This window comes from Raphanus sativus, unplaced genomic scaffold (genome assembly GCF_000801105.2).
Source record: "Raphanus sativus cultivar WK10039 unplaced genomic scaffold, ASM80110v3 Scaffold2068, whole genome shotgun sequence".
In the NCBI taxonomy this organism is placed as follows: domain Eukaryota; kingdom Viridiplantae; phylum Streptophyta; class Magnoliopsida; order Brassicales; family Brassicaceae; genus Raphanus; species Raphanus sativus.
In genome coordinates this window covers 3315-17611 of record NW_026617377.1, presented here as the reverse complement: position 1 = coordinate 17611, position 14297 = coordinate 3315, and the positions used below count along the sequence as shown (strand labels likewise).

General features: G+C 33.4%; 2 protein-coding genes and 1 long non-coding RNA gene across 3 annotated transcripts; 2 read left to right on the top strand and 1 right to left on the bottom strand.

Annotated features, from left to right (window-relative positions):
• Nucleotides 1–121: 121 nt before the first annotated feature.
• Nucleotides 122–761, top strand: LOC130505185 (uncharacterized). Its single transcript, XM_056999782.1, has one exon. It carries the CDS (start codon nucleotides 269–271, stop codon nucleotides 470–472), a length of 204 nt encoding a protein of 67 aa, XP_056855762.1. The 5' UTR covers nucleotides 122–268; the 3' UTR covers nucleotides 473–761.
• A 2520-nt stretch (nucleotides 762–3281) lies between these two features.
• LOC108857308 (uncharacterized) lies at nucleotides 3282–4391 on the bottom strand. The gene is made up of 6 exons (XR_008941582.1): nucleotides 4307–4391; nucleotides 4048–4219; nucleotides 3838–3935; nucleotides 3694–3740; nucleotides 3468–3602; nucleotides 3282–3379 (listed from the first exon to the last, which is right to left on the bottom strand). It is a non-coding gene; the product is annotated as an uncharacterized LOC108857308 (long non-coding RNA).
• Nucleotides 4392–10569: 6178 nt separating this feature from the next.
• LOC130505186 (nucleotide-sugar uncharacterized transporter 1-like) lies at nucleotides 10570–13025 on the top strand. Its single transcript, XM_056999783.1, has 7 exons — nucleotides 10570–11038; nucleotides 11119–11288; nucleotides 11387–11601; nucleotides 11689–11782; nucleotides 12021–12187; nucleotides 12283–12453; nucleotides 12535–13025. Exons 1-7 carry the CDS (start codon nucleotides 10945–10947, stop codon nucleotides 12809–12811), a joined length of 1188 nt encoding a protein of 395 aa, XP_056855763.1. The 5' UTR covers nucleotides 10570–10944; the 3' UTR covers nucleotides 12812–13025.
• The last annotated feature ends 1272 nt before the right edge of the window (nucleotides 13026–14297 follow it).

The window sequence follows — 14297 nt, the reverse complement described above, 5'->3', positions numbered from 1 at the left end:
TATATAGAGTAAAAGTTCAAAAAAAAAAAAGAAAGAAGGTAAATAAAGTAATAATAAAACGGCTAAAAAGCAAATCCGTTTTTCTCCTCTTTTTTCTCTATAAAGTCTCGTTCATATGAGACACTGAACAAAAACTTCAAAACATATATTTTCAATAAAAGCCTCCGTAAGAAGTTTCTCAGAAACAGTGAGAAGAAGAAAAAAACACTATAAATCTCCCCGGAAGAAACAAACAGAAAGAGAGAAGTATCAGATCCGAGAAAAAAAAATGTGTCTGGTGTGTTTATGCGATGATGAAGAGACAGAGTTAGGAAGACAACAAGCACCTGGGTCATGTCCGTATTGTGGAGGTAAAGTGCAAATGCTTGATGTCGAAAGAAAATGGATGTTTTGTTTCGTTCCCCTCTGTTTCAAGATCAAGAGGAAGTATTTGTGTTCTTCTTGCGATCGTCGTCTCGTTTTGTATTATTAAAATAATAATATTGTTATAATTAAAGTAGATTAATCTTTTCAAAAGTAGATTAATTAGCGTTTCAATCAAGGGAAATAATTTTAGTTGGTGGATTTTGGTACGATTTAGTAATTATCCGTGTCGTGTAAAACCGACATTGATTTTTTAGAAGTTAGAAGTCTCTCGATATGATGTTCAAATATGATGTACCCTTTCTCTTTTGTCAGGCATTCTCTTCTTAAGTCGGTCCAAAATTAATATTATATATAATGGTTCTTTTAAATGTAATGATAAACAAGCTAGTTTGGTATACTTAATTCTGGCGATTTCCTGTTCTGTATCATTACAATAGCATGTTCGAACCGTCAGTGTATATGATCTATTGTCTCTATCTTGCAATCAATTTCATATTTGTAATTTAATTTATACAGTATATAATAACAATTTTGCATGCAAGTACGGGTGTGAACTCGGCCTGATCTCAGTTCGATAAGTTTTTGGACGTCTCAGTTGGTTTTTATCGCGTGAAAAGTACAAATCACGACGAGAGAAAACAAGATCGGTGTCGAAAATGTTGGATCGAACCCGAGTTAATCAAATGGTGTCAATGGTGGCTACATTCGTTACATTAAGAACGATATTAATTCAAACAATTTACCATTCGCACATTCAAATGCTTGCTGCACATTTATAGCATTAAACCTTTCTGAGATAGATATCAATTTGTAATGATAGTAGGAATACCACCGATCACGGACAAATCTTTAATATTTAAGTTAACTAGATTCGATCTCCGCGCTACGCGCGGATAAGTGTTAAAATTTTAATTTTAAGATCATAAGTTTTGGATTTTGTCTGGGACTGGAATATTATATTTCCCACAATTAGTTGAAATCTGATAGTTATTAAGTACATGTAACTAATTAAAAAAAGAGTAAAAAGATTGTTTATAGTTATGTAAATAATATAATTGTTTTTTAATTATTCTGAAGAATAAAGTTTTTGATGTGGTCCATAATAAAAATAGCCTGAAATAGATAAAAATTAAGTTAGTTAACTTTATTTAAATAGGGTTTTAAATGTAAGGATGTGCTTATATGTTTATTTATTTCATATTATCACTTATTATTAACTATTCTCAGAATATAAATAATGTGTTCGAGTGTCCTAACATAGATTTCTCTTTAACAAAATGATCTATAAATTAGATTATATCATTAGTTCTTTAATAGAAACTACTTCTTCCATTGATGCAGTTTTGTTTTTAAAGTAATCAACTTAAAATTCTGTACATATACGTCTGTGCACAATTCTACAATAGCAACAATGTTTGCACTTGACTATTTTGAAAACTGATCCACTATGATTATAACAAATTTTAGTTGGATTATCCTTGTTGACAAAAAAAAGGTTGGATTATCCTTATTTCTTTAATGTTTTGTGTTGTGTGTGTTTTAAAGAGGTGTTTCCTTTCGGTGTGGCCTAGCCAAACTTAAAACAGTCCATGTGCTAGAATGAAGTCCCTAAAATTTTCAGGTCTCTTTTAAATGTTGTTTAAATAACCAAGCCTCATGTGACATTGTTTTTAACTATCACGTGTTTTTCTTCTTCATCACAGAGAGAAAACCTAAACTTTTTTCAGGCTCTTTCGTTTTTCACTCGCCATCTATGCTATTTTTTAGAGAGAGAAATTTTTTCTCTAAATTTTGGACCCTTATTCGAATAAGAAAAACTAAGCAAAATTATAGGACCATGTGCATTTGCACTGTCCGCGTATTGCTTAGAGCCGGTCTTGTTTGTGGTATCTATACATGGCTGCTGGTCATATCTATGGCAAGTTTTTATGTAGTTGACAATGTCTTTGTTTTTTTTTTTGAACTCACTTGACAATGTCTTTGTTAAAATTATAACTTAATTTGTAGTCTAAATTATTTTTTATATTATTGTGGCACAACCGTCGAATTATAAAGTGTATGAAAATCTTATTTTCGATGTTAAAATATCTAAAGTTATATAGTGTGATCCATGTGTACTTTGTATTGTAGAACGTTTCTACGTTGCTGTGGGTTTATTATTGGTTTAACGGGCCGAATTAATGGTATTCAACGGATTTATTATTTTTGCATTATCTTGATTTTGAGATTGGGTTTTTTTTTTGGGGGGAGGGAGGATGTTATTTATTTTTGGTATAAAGGTTACTGTGTACCTCCGCAATATGAGTCGTTACATAGAATTCTTGTGGGTTTGAATATTCTAGTGTTTGATGATGCTCTTTTGTTTTTGTAATCTCTTACCTGGTTTAGGCTTTGTTCTTCTGGTTCCATTGTTATTGTTGTACTCTTCTCTTGAGAGAGGTGAAAGCTTTTGGTTCTACGAACCAAAGCAAGGGATTCTTTATTAACTTAAATGAGGCAGGACAATGCCTTTCTCCTTTATAATTAGCTGTAATCTTTTAGCTTTTTAATTTTATTTAGGCACACAATACATGTGAACTTTAACCAAAAGAGCTTATTGTTCCAAGTAAAACAAAGAACTTAGAAGATTTTGGGCTTTAAGTGACTGAACGAAGCGACGACGTTGTTCATGTCTTACATGCAAACTATGAGATGGTTAACTGTTACCAAAACGAATTAAGAAGAGAGCAGCCTGATTGTTGGTTTACATTTTGTTCTCGGATCTGGACGGTAGGTGGCTTGGATCTTCTTGCAGGTTGGCTCGCCATTCTGGAAGAGAAAATAAATCTTGTTTACTTCTACTATGTAAGTGTAACCAATCAATGAAATCTGACAATGAGTCGATGACAATAACAAATTACGTGAGTTACCTTGTCTTGATTGCAGTAGTCATGGCCATGAAAGCTTCTCCGACATTGGTAGCATTCTTCGCACTTGTTTCCAGGAATGGGATCCCAAGTTCATGGGCTTAATCCTGTGTTGAAAGAACAAACATAAGAGAAAATCATTAAGAACAGTGTGTCAAAGAACCTCAACTGTGAAGCATCATAAAACGATATTACGTTGGCTGACTCAGTTGATACAACTTTCTGTGATGTGAGATCCCAACCCGGTGCTTGCTCCTATTCTCACTGGCGTACGACAGATTTGATCTTGACATTGTTGAAGCCCTCTTGGTCTGTTACATCGAATGCCACCTGACAAAAATGAAGTAAATATGATGGTTTAGAGTCTCATTCACGGATATCAGATAACATAGAGATAAGGTTAGTGTAATAGTGAATATACAATGATTCCATGAGCTTTTCTGGTGATGGCTCTAAGACGTGTTTGACCTGCCAGATCCCACTGAATAATCAGTAATGGTAATAAGAAATGAAAATTCCAAAATATCTTGAGTTCTACATGGATTAAAGTAATAAGTGGAAATACCAAAGCTCCTACATTATTCCTCATTGACAATGCACAGAAGTCTTCCGTTTTTATGTTTATTTTCCCACTGATGCTTCTCTTAATAGCTCCTTCAAAAACTGTAAGAACCACACCAATCTTTTGTCTGAGAATGTTGACTTTTCTTGATGGATGCGTTTCAACGGTACGAACCATATATCAAAAAAATGCTCAAGGATTATCAACCCTTACTTCTAGTCTTGAGATGGGGATGTTTGTAGAAGGAACCTGATCTCTGTCTTCTCTAGAAGAAGAGTCGCAGCCACCACTTTTAGACCTTTATAATGGATAATCATATAACCATTGGTTCTGTTAAGGAAGCACCATGTTGTTGGATGTGATTGGAAGTTGAGCCAATAGTTGTCTGCAGAAGAAACATAGAGCAAATTAAGAGCAGGCTATATGACAACCCTGGAGATTATTTGTTTTAAGATTTTTTTTTTATCTTAACAGCGTTGGTTTTGAAGGTGGAAGTGGAGTAGAATTGGAAAGCTCAACATTATTTTGTGGTTTCTCTGCAGACTGTAAAATCTGAAACATGTTAAACCCAAAGACCAAAAGACTTAAGATTTACAATAGATTATTTTATGAAATATATAAGAGAATAAAATACAAACCAGCTTTTCATAAAATATAATCTTTGGTCTAGCAGTGTTAATCTTTTGGGTTTACTTACCTCAAGATGAACATTCGAATGATAGTTTGATACCAATTAACAAAGTATTTCCTACCACAGTCACCACACTTGTATTTTCCTACAGATTTCATCAGTTATTTGACCTTAGTTAGTATAGGATCTCAAATATAAACATAAGATGCACGTAAAATTATACAAATTAAGACGAAATGAAAGACCCAAATGTTTCTGGCAAGATTCAGCATTGGTAAATACCTTCGGTTCAAACCTGCTTGCAAAATCTTCAGGAGGTTGAGCCTGATTCTGAAAGTCATTAGCCTTGGCAAAGATACTACCCTACTCAAAGAAAGAAAAACAAAAGTAGGATTCAATCATAATCGACATAAGCTGCACTTAAAAATACACACATCAAGACGAAATCAAACAACTAAAACTTTATGGCAATCGATATTCAGAAACGGTAAATACCTTGGGTTTAAACCTCCTTGAATAATCTTCATGAGAGTGAGCCTGATTCTGAAAGTCATCAGCCTTGGCAAAGATATTTACCTAGAATATTTTACTGCCAATATCAAATCAATTCAGAGAGTTAGCAGAACTTGAAAACCCATAAATCCCACAAAGATAAACTGGACGGAGAAACCAGATGTGACATACCAAAGTCCCGTAGAAGAGTCTTGCGCTTTCCTTTTGAGTTCATCCTCTGCAAAGCTGTAAGAAACTCTCCCTTTCTTCTTCACATTTCTCCCTCGGCTCCAGAAACGTCTTCCCAGAAATTTTGCCACACTCCTGTACAATCCATAATCAGAAAATCTGGATATTTATCTGAAATTATGTGCCGAGCAAAGAAACTGAAATAAAAGGTGTGAATCTACCAACCTGTTCTTGCTGACCATGTCTCCGCTAATCAATAGCATACATAGTAATAACAGAGTACGATAAAACACATCAACAACGAATTAGACGAAGAACAGTGGAATAAAAACATCACCTTATCAACCTTGACGGAGGAAACAACGGTTTTACTTGGTTGAATCGGTATAGCGGAGGAGACAGCGGGCATCACCTTATGGACCTTGGCGGAGGAGACGGCGTTTTTACCGGTTGGTTGATCCAGAACGGCGGAGGGGACGGCATCCTTGCCGTTTGGTTTCTTCACAATTGGTTTGTCAGAGACTATGGCTTTCCCGACTTCACTGCGATAACAAATTGAGAGAGTTTTGATTGAAAAAACACATGAAAGAAGAGAAGAAGGCGAAAGGAATCCATTGAAAGAGTTTAATCAAGGAGTCATTAGAGTAGTTAGTGGTGATTTACTGATCGAAACGGATTCGTAAAGATGAGAAATGGAAGAGTTAGGGTTTGGTAAGGCGTAGAGAAGAGAGAAGCTCGTGGCAGAGAAACACATTGTTATTTTGTTTAGAAATAAAGCCCAAACGTGAAATGCAGTTGAAGTCCAGTAGAGCTAGATCACGGATCTGACGTGGTCAAAAGCTCTTCTCCTATTGGCTGGAATTAATTTGCTGAGGTGGAGGCCTTCTCCTTTGATCTTATTAGCCTTTTAGTATAGTATAGATATCTAGACGATATTGAAAGATTCTAAGATTGGAAATGTAAAATTTTATTTTTTTCATTTTAAATTGAATATGGAATAAAAGTACTCTAACTTTACTCCAGTTTTTTACTTTATAATTGAATTACTCTATAATGGAATTATTGAACAAACAAAATATAGATTACTGCTTTTATGGAATAAACTACAAAATAGAATAGAGTTGGGTTAGAATATTTGTTATTTTATATTCACTTTTACTCTATTTGAGAATAGAGATGCCATTATTCAAGATTATGATTAGCTTGAACATCTTAATTTGCGTTGATACGGCAGTAGCGCACATCACTAGTTAATGATCGATACGAATCTTTTTTTTAAACACGATACGAATCTTATAATATAAAATTCCAAAGATAAGGTTTTTAGAACAAATTAAGATTCACTTGTTGTGTGGTAGTGTAATATTTCTCGTGAAAAGATCACAACTGATTCTGTCACATGCAATATGACATCAGAGTCAGTGGTTTATTTACTTTTTAAGTCAGAACTGAAACTGTATGTTCTGAAAATTTCAAAAGAAAATAAATACAGGGAAAAGAAAATAACAGCTCTTATATATCTAGTGAAAAACGTTCTCATCTGTAGATTGTGTAAATGATGGGCTTATATGAATTCTTTAGTTTTTTTGCCTAACTATAAAACTCTAGGTCTATGGTTCTCATCGAGGTATATGACAGTTTTTAGTAATATGTAATTTCAGTTTTACACTAAGAATATGACTGGTTTCCTGTCACCATCCGCAAACGGTGATTGATAGCGTTTTAAAACAATCATTTTTTTTTACAAATTGTTCCAAACCATTCTAGATTTTTTAAAATCAAAATTAGTTTCATCTAGTATTTACAGTTACAGAAGAGTAATTAAAAAAATGAATATAAAACTAAAAAATATTCAATAAATTTTAAATTAAAATAATAGAAATTTTAAATATATAAATTTTATATTTTAATTTATATTATAAAAGTTAAAAACAAAAAATATTTTCTATATTTAAAAAAATAATAGTATAATTTTGTTAATATTTTATATCTATTACTCTCTCCGTTCATAATAAGTATTGTTTTAGAGAAAATTTTATGTTGCAAAACAAGTGTCGTTTTAGAATTTCAATGCATAATTTATTAACTTTATTCTTCTGTTTATATTTCTATTAGTTAAAATATAAGTAGGTATATGGTCAATGATGTTTTTATATTGAAAATATGCAAAATTAAATGGTTTCTTAATTCGTATGCAGAAGTTTAAAACGATACTTAATATGAAACAGAGAGAATATAGTATTTTGATTTTTTATATTTTTATATTATATAAAATGTAAATATCGTTAATTTATTATTTAATAGTTGTTCCATTTAATAGTTAATCAGTCATAAGAATCCTGCAAATACATCATTTTCTAATCGTTGTTTCGGTCGTACAAAATTTTAAAGCCCTTTAAATTGCAATCATTGTAGTTACACTAGTCAGGTCCTAAATTATCTATAGCCGGATTTAAATCTAATTGTATTAAACCACATTTCTATTAATGTTATAAGTATCCTAAATTGTTAACATTATAAGAAACACGTAGTATATTGATAAACTAGTTAGACGAAATTGTATGTGAACGTGGGCCAGATTCGTATTTCTTTCTGAACCGCATCAAAGAAACAAATTCAGATTTATTTTCTTTGCCGTCAAATATTACAGGCTGTAAAAGGCTGCATATATATATATATATATATTTTTTTTTTTGGCAACTATATATATATATATGTATATCATTTCCAATTATAATAATCCTTTTAAAATATTACCTAATACTATGTTTTGCTTTATAAGTTTGTATTCTTCTTTTTTAGCCAACAGAGTTTCAATTTTCATGTTCTTTCAAAGTATGCTTCTACCAAAGAATTTCTTGATATAAGGTGTTGAAAATTTTGCGAGAAATCTCTGATAAAAAGGTGTTCGGATACTTGTATACATTTAGAATGTATACATTATCAAATTCACATGTGGAAGAAGGCATAACCAATCTCATATAACAAGTAAATTTGACTTTGATACTGACAAGAGTTGTCCATCAATTTTCTATCTTAAAAAGAAATAAATTTCTAAAATTTATAAACAGTGTGCGAACTTCTTTTTGAACTTACGCGAACCAGGGCCGGCTTAATATAAAGAGGGGCCCTTGGGCAATTTTTTTTTTGAAGGCCCTATGATAGTTTAGTTTTTAGGCGTTGATAGAAAAGTAAATTATTTTTCTTTGAGCTTTTCCCTTGTACATCCAACAGACATGTTTACTTGACATTTTAGCTATAAAACTTTTTGATACTCTGTCTCAACGCTGTCTAAGTCTACTGGATATGGAGCGGGCCCTGGGGCGGTCGTACTGACCGCCCTCCCTGTTCAGCCGGCCCTGACGCGAACTTTACACTGCTGGGAAGATTGTACACATAAAAATTGTAACAATCCAACGTCATTTTAATCATAGCTAATCACTATAAATGCCTTAAATTATCATGCATTTTACATATGTTTTAGAGACTAGTCTAGGCTTCGGTACAAGATTTTCGAGTTTCTTAATTAGTAAATTTTGTTTTTGAAACCGACTTCACAAACACACGTACAATGTGACATAGAGATCACGAGTTAATAAATCTAGTTAGCATCAGCAACACACAAATCACGAGATCGAAAAAATCAACAGAAACCCAACGCTAGAGTTTATATTACCAAAATCATATTATACACATGAGCTAGTCTTGTGGTATGTGTAAATCCTGAAGCTTACATCCAGGCATCCAGAACCGGCTCAATAGAAGTAAGTGCGCAAGGTGAAAATAATTTTCCAAATTTTAGCAAAAAAAAGGTGAAAATAATTTTTTTAGACCCTTCCATTAATATTTTTAAAAAATAAATGTTATTAAAAAAACTAAAATTTATAATATTATAAAATAGATATTCTATTTGATTTTTGATTAATAATATATTTTGAAAAGTTCAAAATAATATTTTTGTGATATTATGTGGTTTAAATTTAATAATACATATTAATAAAAATGAAAAAAAAATTGACAAAAACCTAAAAAAACATGAAAAGAAATATTTGGAGGTGGGCCCTGGGGGGTCGCACTGACCGCCGGCTATAGTAAGCCTGCACTGCTTACATCTCTTTTCGAACATCCAGACCCTGACCTTGAAAATCATTTCTCAGTATTGAATCACCATATTAGCTTCTTTAAACATCTCAAATGGATTAAAAAAAACATAGAGACCGCAAGGACAATACAATAAGATGATGATCCCTCAACAAGTTTCTCTTATTCTTTTAAGTTTTAAGTACACCTGAAGCTAATATGCATACCAAAAGATGGTGATATTATTGATATCGAATACTATAAGCTTTAATTATTTTCATGTTCAAAACGATATTTTTGTTTCTAGCGTTGTAAAAATAGAATCGACCATCGGCCCAAACTTAAGAAGGCAATATATATCCGAATACAGAATTTGGGCCCACACACCAAATGTTTGGTTAATGCATAACAGGGGACTACATTGTTTGTCCGTTACAAAAAAAAAAAAGGGGACTACATTGTTTGTATTTGTACCAGAGTTAGATGCTTACTGAAAGTAGTTTGAAGCAAAGGATCTGTGCTCAAATAAGCTTATTAAGATAGAAAATATGATATAAAATATAGTAGCTTTATAGCTAAAATGTAAAAGGAAAAAAAAACTTTAGATTGTCTTCAAGATCAAATCTCTAAACCGATTTCATAAAGAGGAGATTAGATCGTTTGTCTTTGTGCTAGAGTTAGATGCTCACTTAAAGTAGTTTGAAAGCAAATGATTTGTGCACAAATGAGCTTAACCATATAGATAATAAGATACGAAAAAATAGTAGCTTTGTTATGATTTATTTTAAGTGGATACCATTTCTGATTTAAAATTTGAAAGTGTTTTTACATGCCACCTACAAAATGAGAAAAAGATAAAAAAGGAAATCAATCATCTACATAACAAGTCGAACTTTGGTTCGGTGCTTAGTTTTCATTCTTGAATTCTCTCAACCATAAGGAGAGGTATGTCCTTGTTGTTTCTCTCGTTGCGGGATTTTTTTTTTGATATGTTTGGTCAACTTAGAGTGATATCGATAAAAAAAAAAGGAATTGAAAATAAATTGAGTCCGCAACCTAGGTAGGCCTTAGATTGTGGAGAGCCCAAACAAACACTAAGGATGAAGTCTTATCTTTACAATATAGGATAAACATCGATCCAAAACGAACGGTAAATAACCGTTAGAAACCGTAAGGTTTTGGTCCACCATCTCCAAGTCAGAACGTATTTATTCTATTCTATTATCGGACACGGAAATCACTCGACGAAAAAGCCAAATAAAACCAGTCGGGTCTTTTGTTTTTCTGTCGACTCATCGTCCTTAATCAGTCGGTCGATAATAATATATATAATCAGTTTTAATATAAAGGAGAAAAAGAGTCACGCGTGAAATGTAAGAGAGCGCGTTTACTCTATACAAGACCACTCTCCTTTTCAAGTAGAGAGAATCCATCGTCTCTCTCTGTCTCTTTTATTTTAATGGTCGGCGGAGAACCGTGATTTGCTCCAAATCTAGACAAACAAACACGAAAAAGGCTTTCAATCTCCATCCTCCCGTTAATACCGCCACGTGTTCCTCTCCATCTGTCTCTCTTCTCTCTCCAAAAATTCTCAAACTCAGTGAGTGTGAGGACTCGAATTACTCCAATCGATCGAAACAGAGAGAGAGAGAGAGAGAGAGAGAGAGAGAGAGGCCATGTTTTGATTTTGTCTCTCCTCTCTGGGGGCGAATCTGAGAATGTTATTAAGACCGAAGATGATGATAAGCTCCTGGCTTGGCAAAGATGCGAAGAAGATTCTCAAACGCAAAGACAGTGACGCCGGTGAAAAAGGTACTTACTTTCGATTTCACTCACTCAATTCAATTTAGGGTTTTTCATTGAGCTGATTTTGAGATTTGTCGATTCTTCAGGGAAAGCACTGGAGGAGTTGCGAGCATCGTTGTTCAACAGATTCCGTTCGCCGGAGACTCCAAAGAGACAGCAGCAACAGCAACAGTCGCAGCACCGTATCTGTGGTCCAACTCTTGCTCTCACTTTCAACTTCTTCGTTGCTATTAGCATTATCTTCATGAACAAATGGGTAAATAATAATAAACCTTCACTTCTTCTATCACTTTTAGTTAAGTTTCATCCAAGTAATTAGTAAAGTTTTTTTTTTTTTTTTTTAATTCGGGGCAGGTGCTTAAGAACATAGGGTTTGAGTTCCCAGTGTTCCTCACATTCATTCACTACATTGTGGCTTATCTACTAATGGCTCTTCTCAAATCATTCTCTCTTCTCCCCGCTCCTCCACCTCCTTCTTCCTCCAAGTCATCGTCTCTTTCCCTCTACACTCTCGGCATTGTTATGTCACTCTCTACTGGTCTCGCTAATGTTAGCCTCAAGTACAACAGGTTTTGTCTTGTGACTCTTTTACATTTATATAAGCTCGGTAAAAGCCTATCATCACATTTTCTCACCGCTGTGGTTTTATTTCTCAGTGTTGGATTCTACCAGATGGCGAAAATCGCAGTCACGCCTTCAATTGTGTTTGCAGAGTTCTTGTGGTATAGAAAGAGAGTTTCTTTCACGAAGGTACCTGAGATTTTTCTCTCTCTAAATTAGTTACACATATTGCTAGGGGTGCAATTACAAAAAAGGTTAAGGAATGTGAAATTTAATTAATTGGCTTGTGCAAAATTTAATTAATCATCACTTGTGCAAAATTTAATTAACTGGCTTTGCATTGATCCATTAGGACTAGAGTTTATAGTATTAAGGACGAAAGAGAGAGAGAGAGTAGCTAACTTTTGTGGCTGATTTTTTTGTGCAGGTGGTTGCACTTACAGTTGTATCTGTAGGAGTTGCGGTTGCGACTGTAACAGATTTACAGTTCAGTCTGTTTGGTGCTTGTGTGGCTTTAGCATGGATCATACCTAGCGCTACCAACAAAATCTTATGGTCAAACATGCAACAACGAGAGAACTGGACCGCGTTAGCGTATGTCTGAACCAAAAATCATTTTCTTATATTTTTTTTATTTTTTTCATTCCTCATCTTGTATCAATAAACATCTCTCTTCATAAAATGAACAGGTTGATGTGGAAGACAACACCAATCACTCTCTTGTTTCTTGTATCAATGATTCCCTTTTTGGATCCACCAGGCGCCCTGTCCTTCGACTGGAGCCTTCCCAACACATCCGCCATTTTTGTTTCAGCGTTTCTCGGGTTCTTTCTTCAGTGGTCAGGAGCTTTAGCTCTCGGGTGAGTTTTAACTTTTTTTTCATGTAATATTATTAGTGTGGTCGGTAGGCAAGACTTATATAGGTTGTCCATTGTCGGCAGAGCGACTTCTGCGATCACACACGTTGTGCTAGGACAGTTCAAGACCTGTGTCCTCCTCCTTGGGAACTTCTACATCTTCGGGTCGAATAGTGGTGTGGTTAGCGTTTGCGGTGCTGTTGTGGCGATTATAGGGACGTCGTTGTATACTTATCTTAACACGAGAGGTCAGTCTCTTAAGGCTTCGTCTTCTTCTTCTTCTTTGGACAAGAAGTCAAGATTCAGTGAGCTTAAGGATGATGAGAAGAAACTTGAACCTTACGGCTCTGACGCGGTTTAGCATTAGTCCTTTAACATTTCTTTTCTAGTATAGTTTTAATTGATTTTTTTCCACGTTCACTACTTATTTAGATTCCAACTTTTTTGGTCTCCTTGTTTTCTTTTGGTAGCAAGTGTTTCAATTAAAAGGTTCTGTTTTCCTTTTGTTAATTTTTGGAGATGTATATGTGCTGTACTCTGAAATTTTAATAATTTTTCAGACAGAGAATTTATCATCCCACTTTTGTAAGTTTATAACCGTGTAAGTTTTTTTAAGTTCAAAAAACAAACAGAGGAAGTTTTCTTGTCTAGCAAAATAAAGAATCCAAATAAACTTTATATGGCAGCTGAGTATAACAATTATATACTAACTTATTATCTTTATATTACTAAAATATAATCACATATTTTATAGTTTAAACTTTAAATTAGCGTTTTTTCGAATTCAACAAAGTGTAAACTATTTGTTGGGGCATATTTAATTGATTTGTATTAAAATAACAAATTTAAAGTTGTCTAAAAAAAATTAAAATATCATTTAAAATTTGATAAACTATTTTAAAATCTAATATTATTTAAAATATTCTAAGTTGTAAATTATTAAAATTTTAAAGTGATTTAAAAATGTATTGATGAAGTTTTTAGTTTAAACATAAAAACTCATATATCATTGTTTTCTAAAATGCATTAACATAATTCATACCAAACTTTTCGTTTCATTCAAAATCATCTTAAAACTCATTAAAAATCAATTTTCGAATTCTATGCTAAATATATCTCCTTAATGTTTTTTGCATGGCTGCTTAAATTGGTATGAATACATTAGCAAATGAAATTTTCAGTATGCATAGCTAACGGTGCGTTGGGTTAGTGGTTTAGTAATTGGAATAGGTTCTATTGCACTTTTAATTAGTTCGATTTCCGTTGGAAAGAATGCTTTACGCCATGTTATTGGTATTAGCACCAGTTGGTCCCGGACCTGAAAAGATTATTTGGGTCGAAGGTACAGACACCTCCTAATTTACTTTAAAAAAAAAAACTTTCAGTATGCATAAAAACTGAAAATACTGTTATAAAATAACTTACAATTTTATAGTATCGAAAAATTTAAATAAGAGTGAAATTTTATACCCGCAGAAATAAAAGAACACTGATATAAGTATAATAACGAGAGAGAGAGTAAGTTATATGAGGAAGAAGAGAATGGTGTAAAAGTGCGCATTACAATCGATCGAAACAATCGTTTATATAGAAGTAAAAAGAGAAAGTTACTGTGTGTGCATAGTGGCAGTGGGCTCCACATAATTTACTTCACACGATCATTTTCAATGATCGGTGCTTCCTTTGTTGACATTCCATTTTTCACGTTTATAACACTCCCCCTTGGAGACCAGTGTCACTATCTCTTCTTGCTTAACGTTTTTGTTGCCTCGTTAAAAACCTTTCCAGGAAAACCCAATGGAAAAAACCATAGTAAGGTAAAAAGAGTACAACCACGTAAGCTCCCC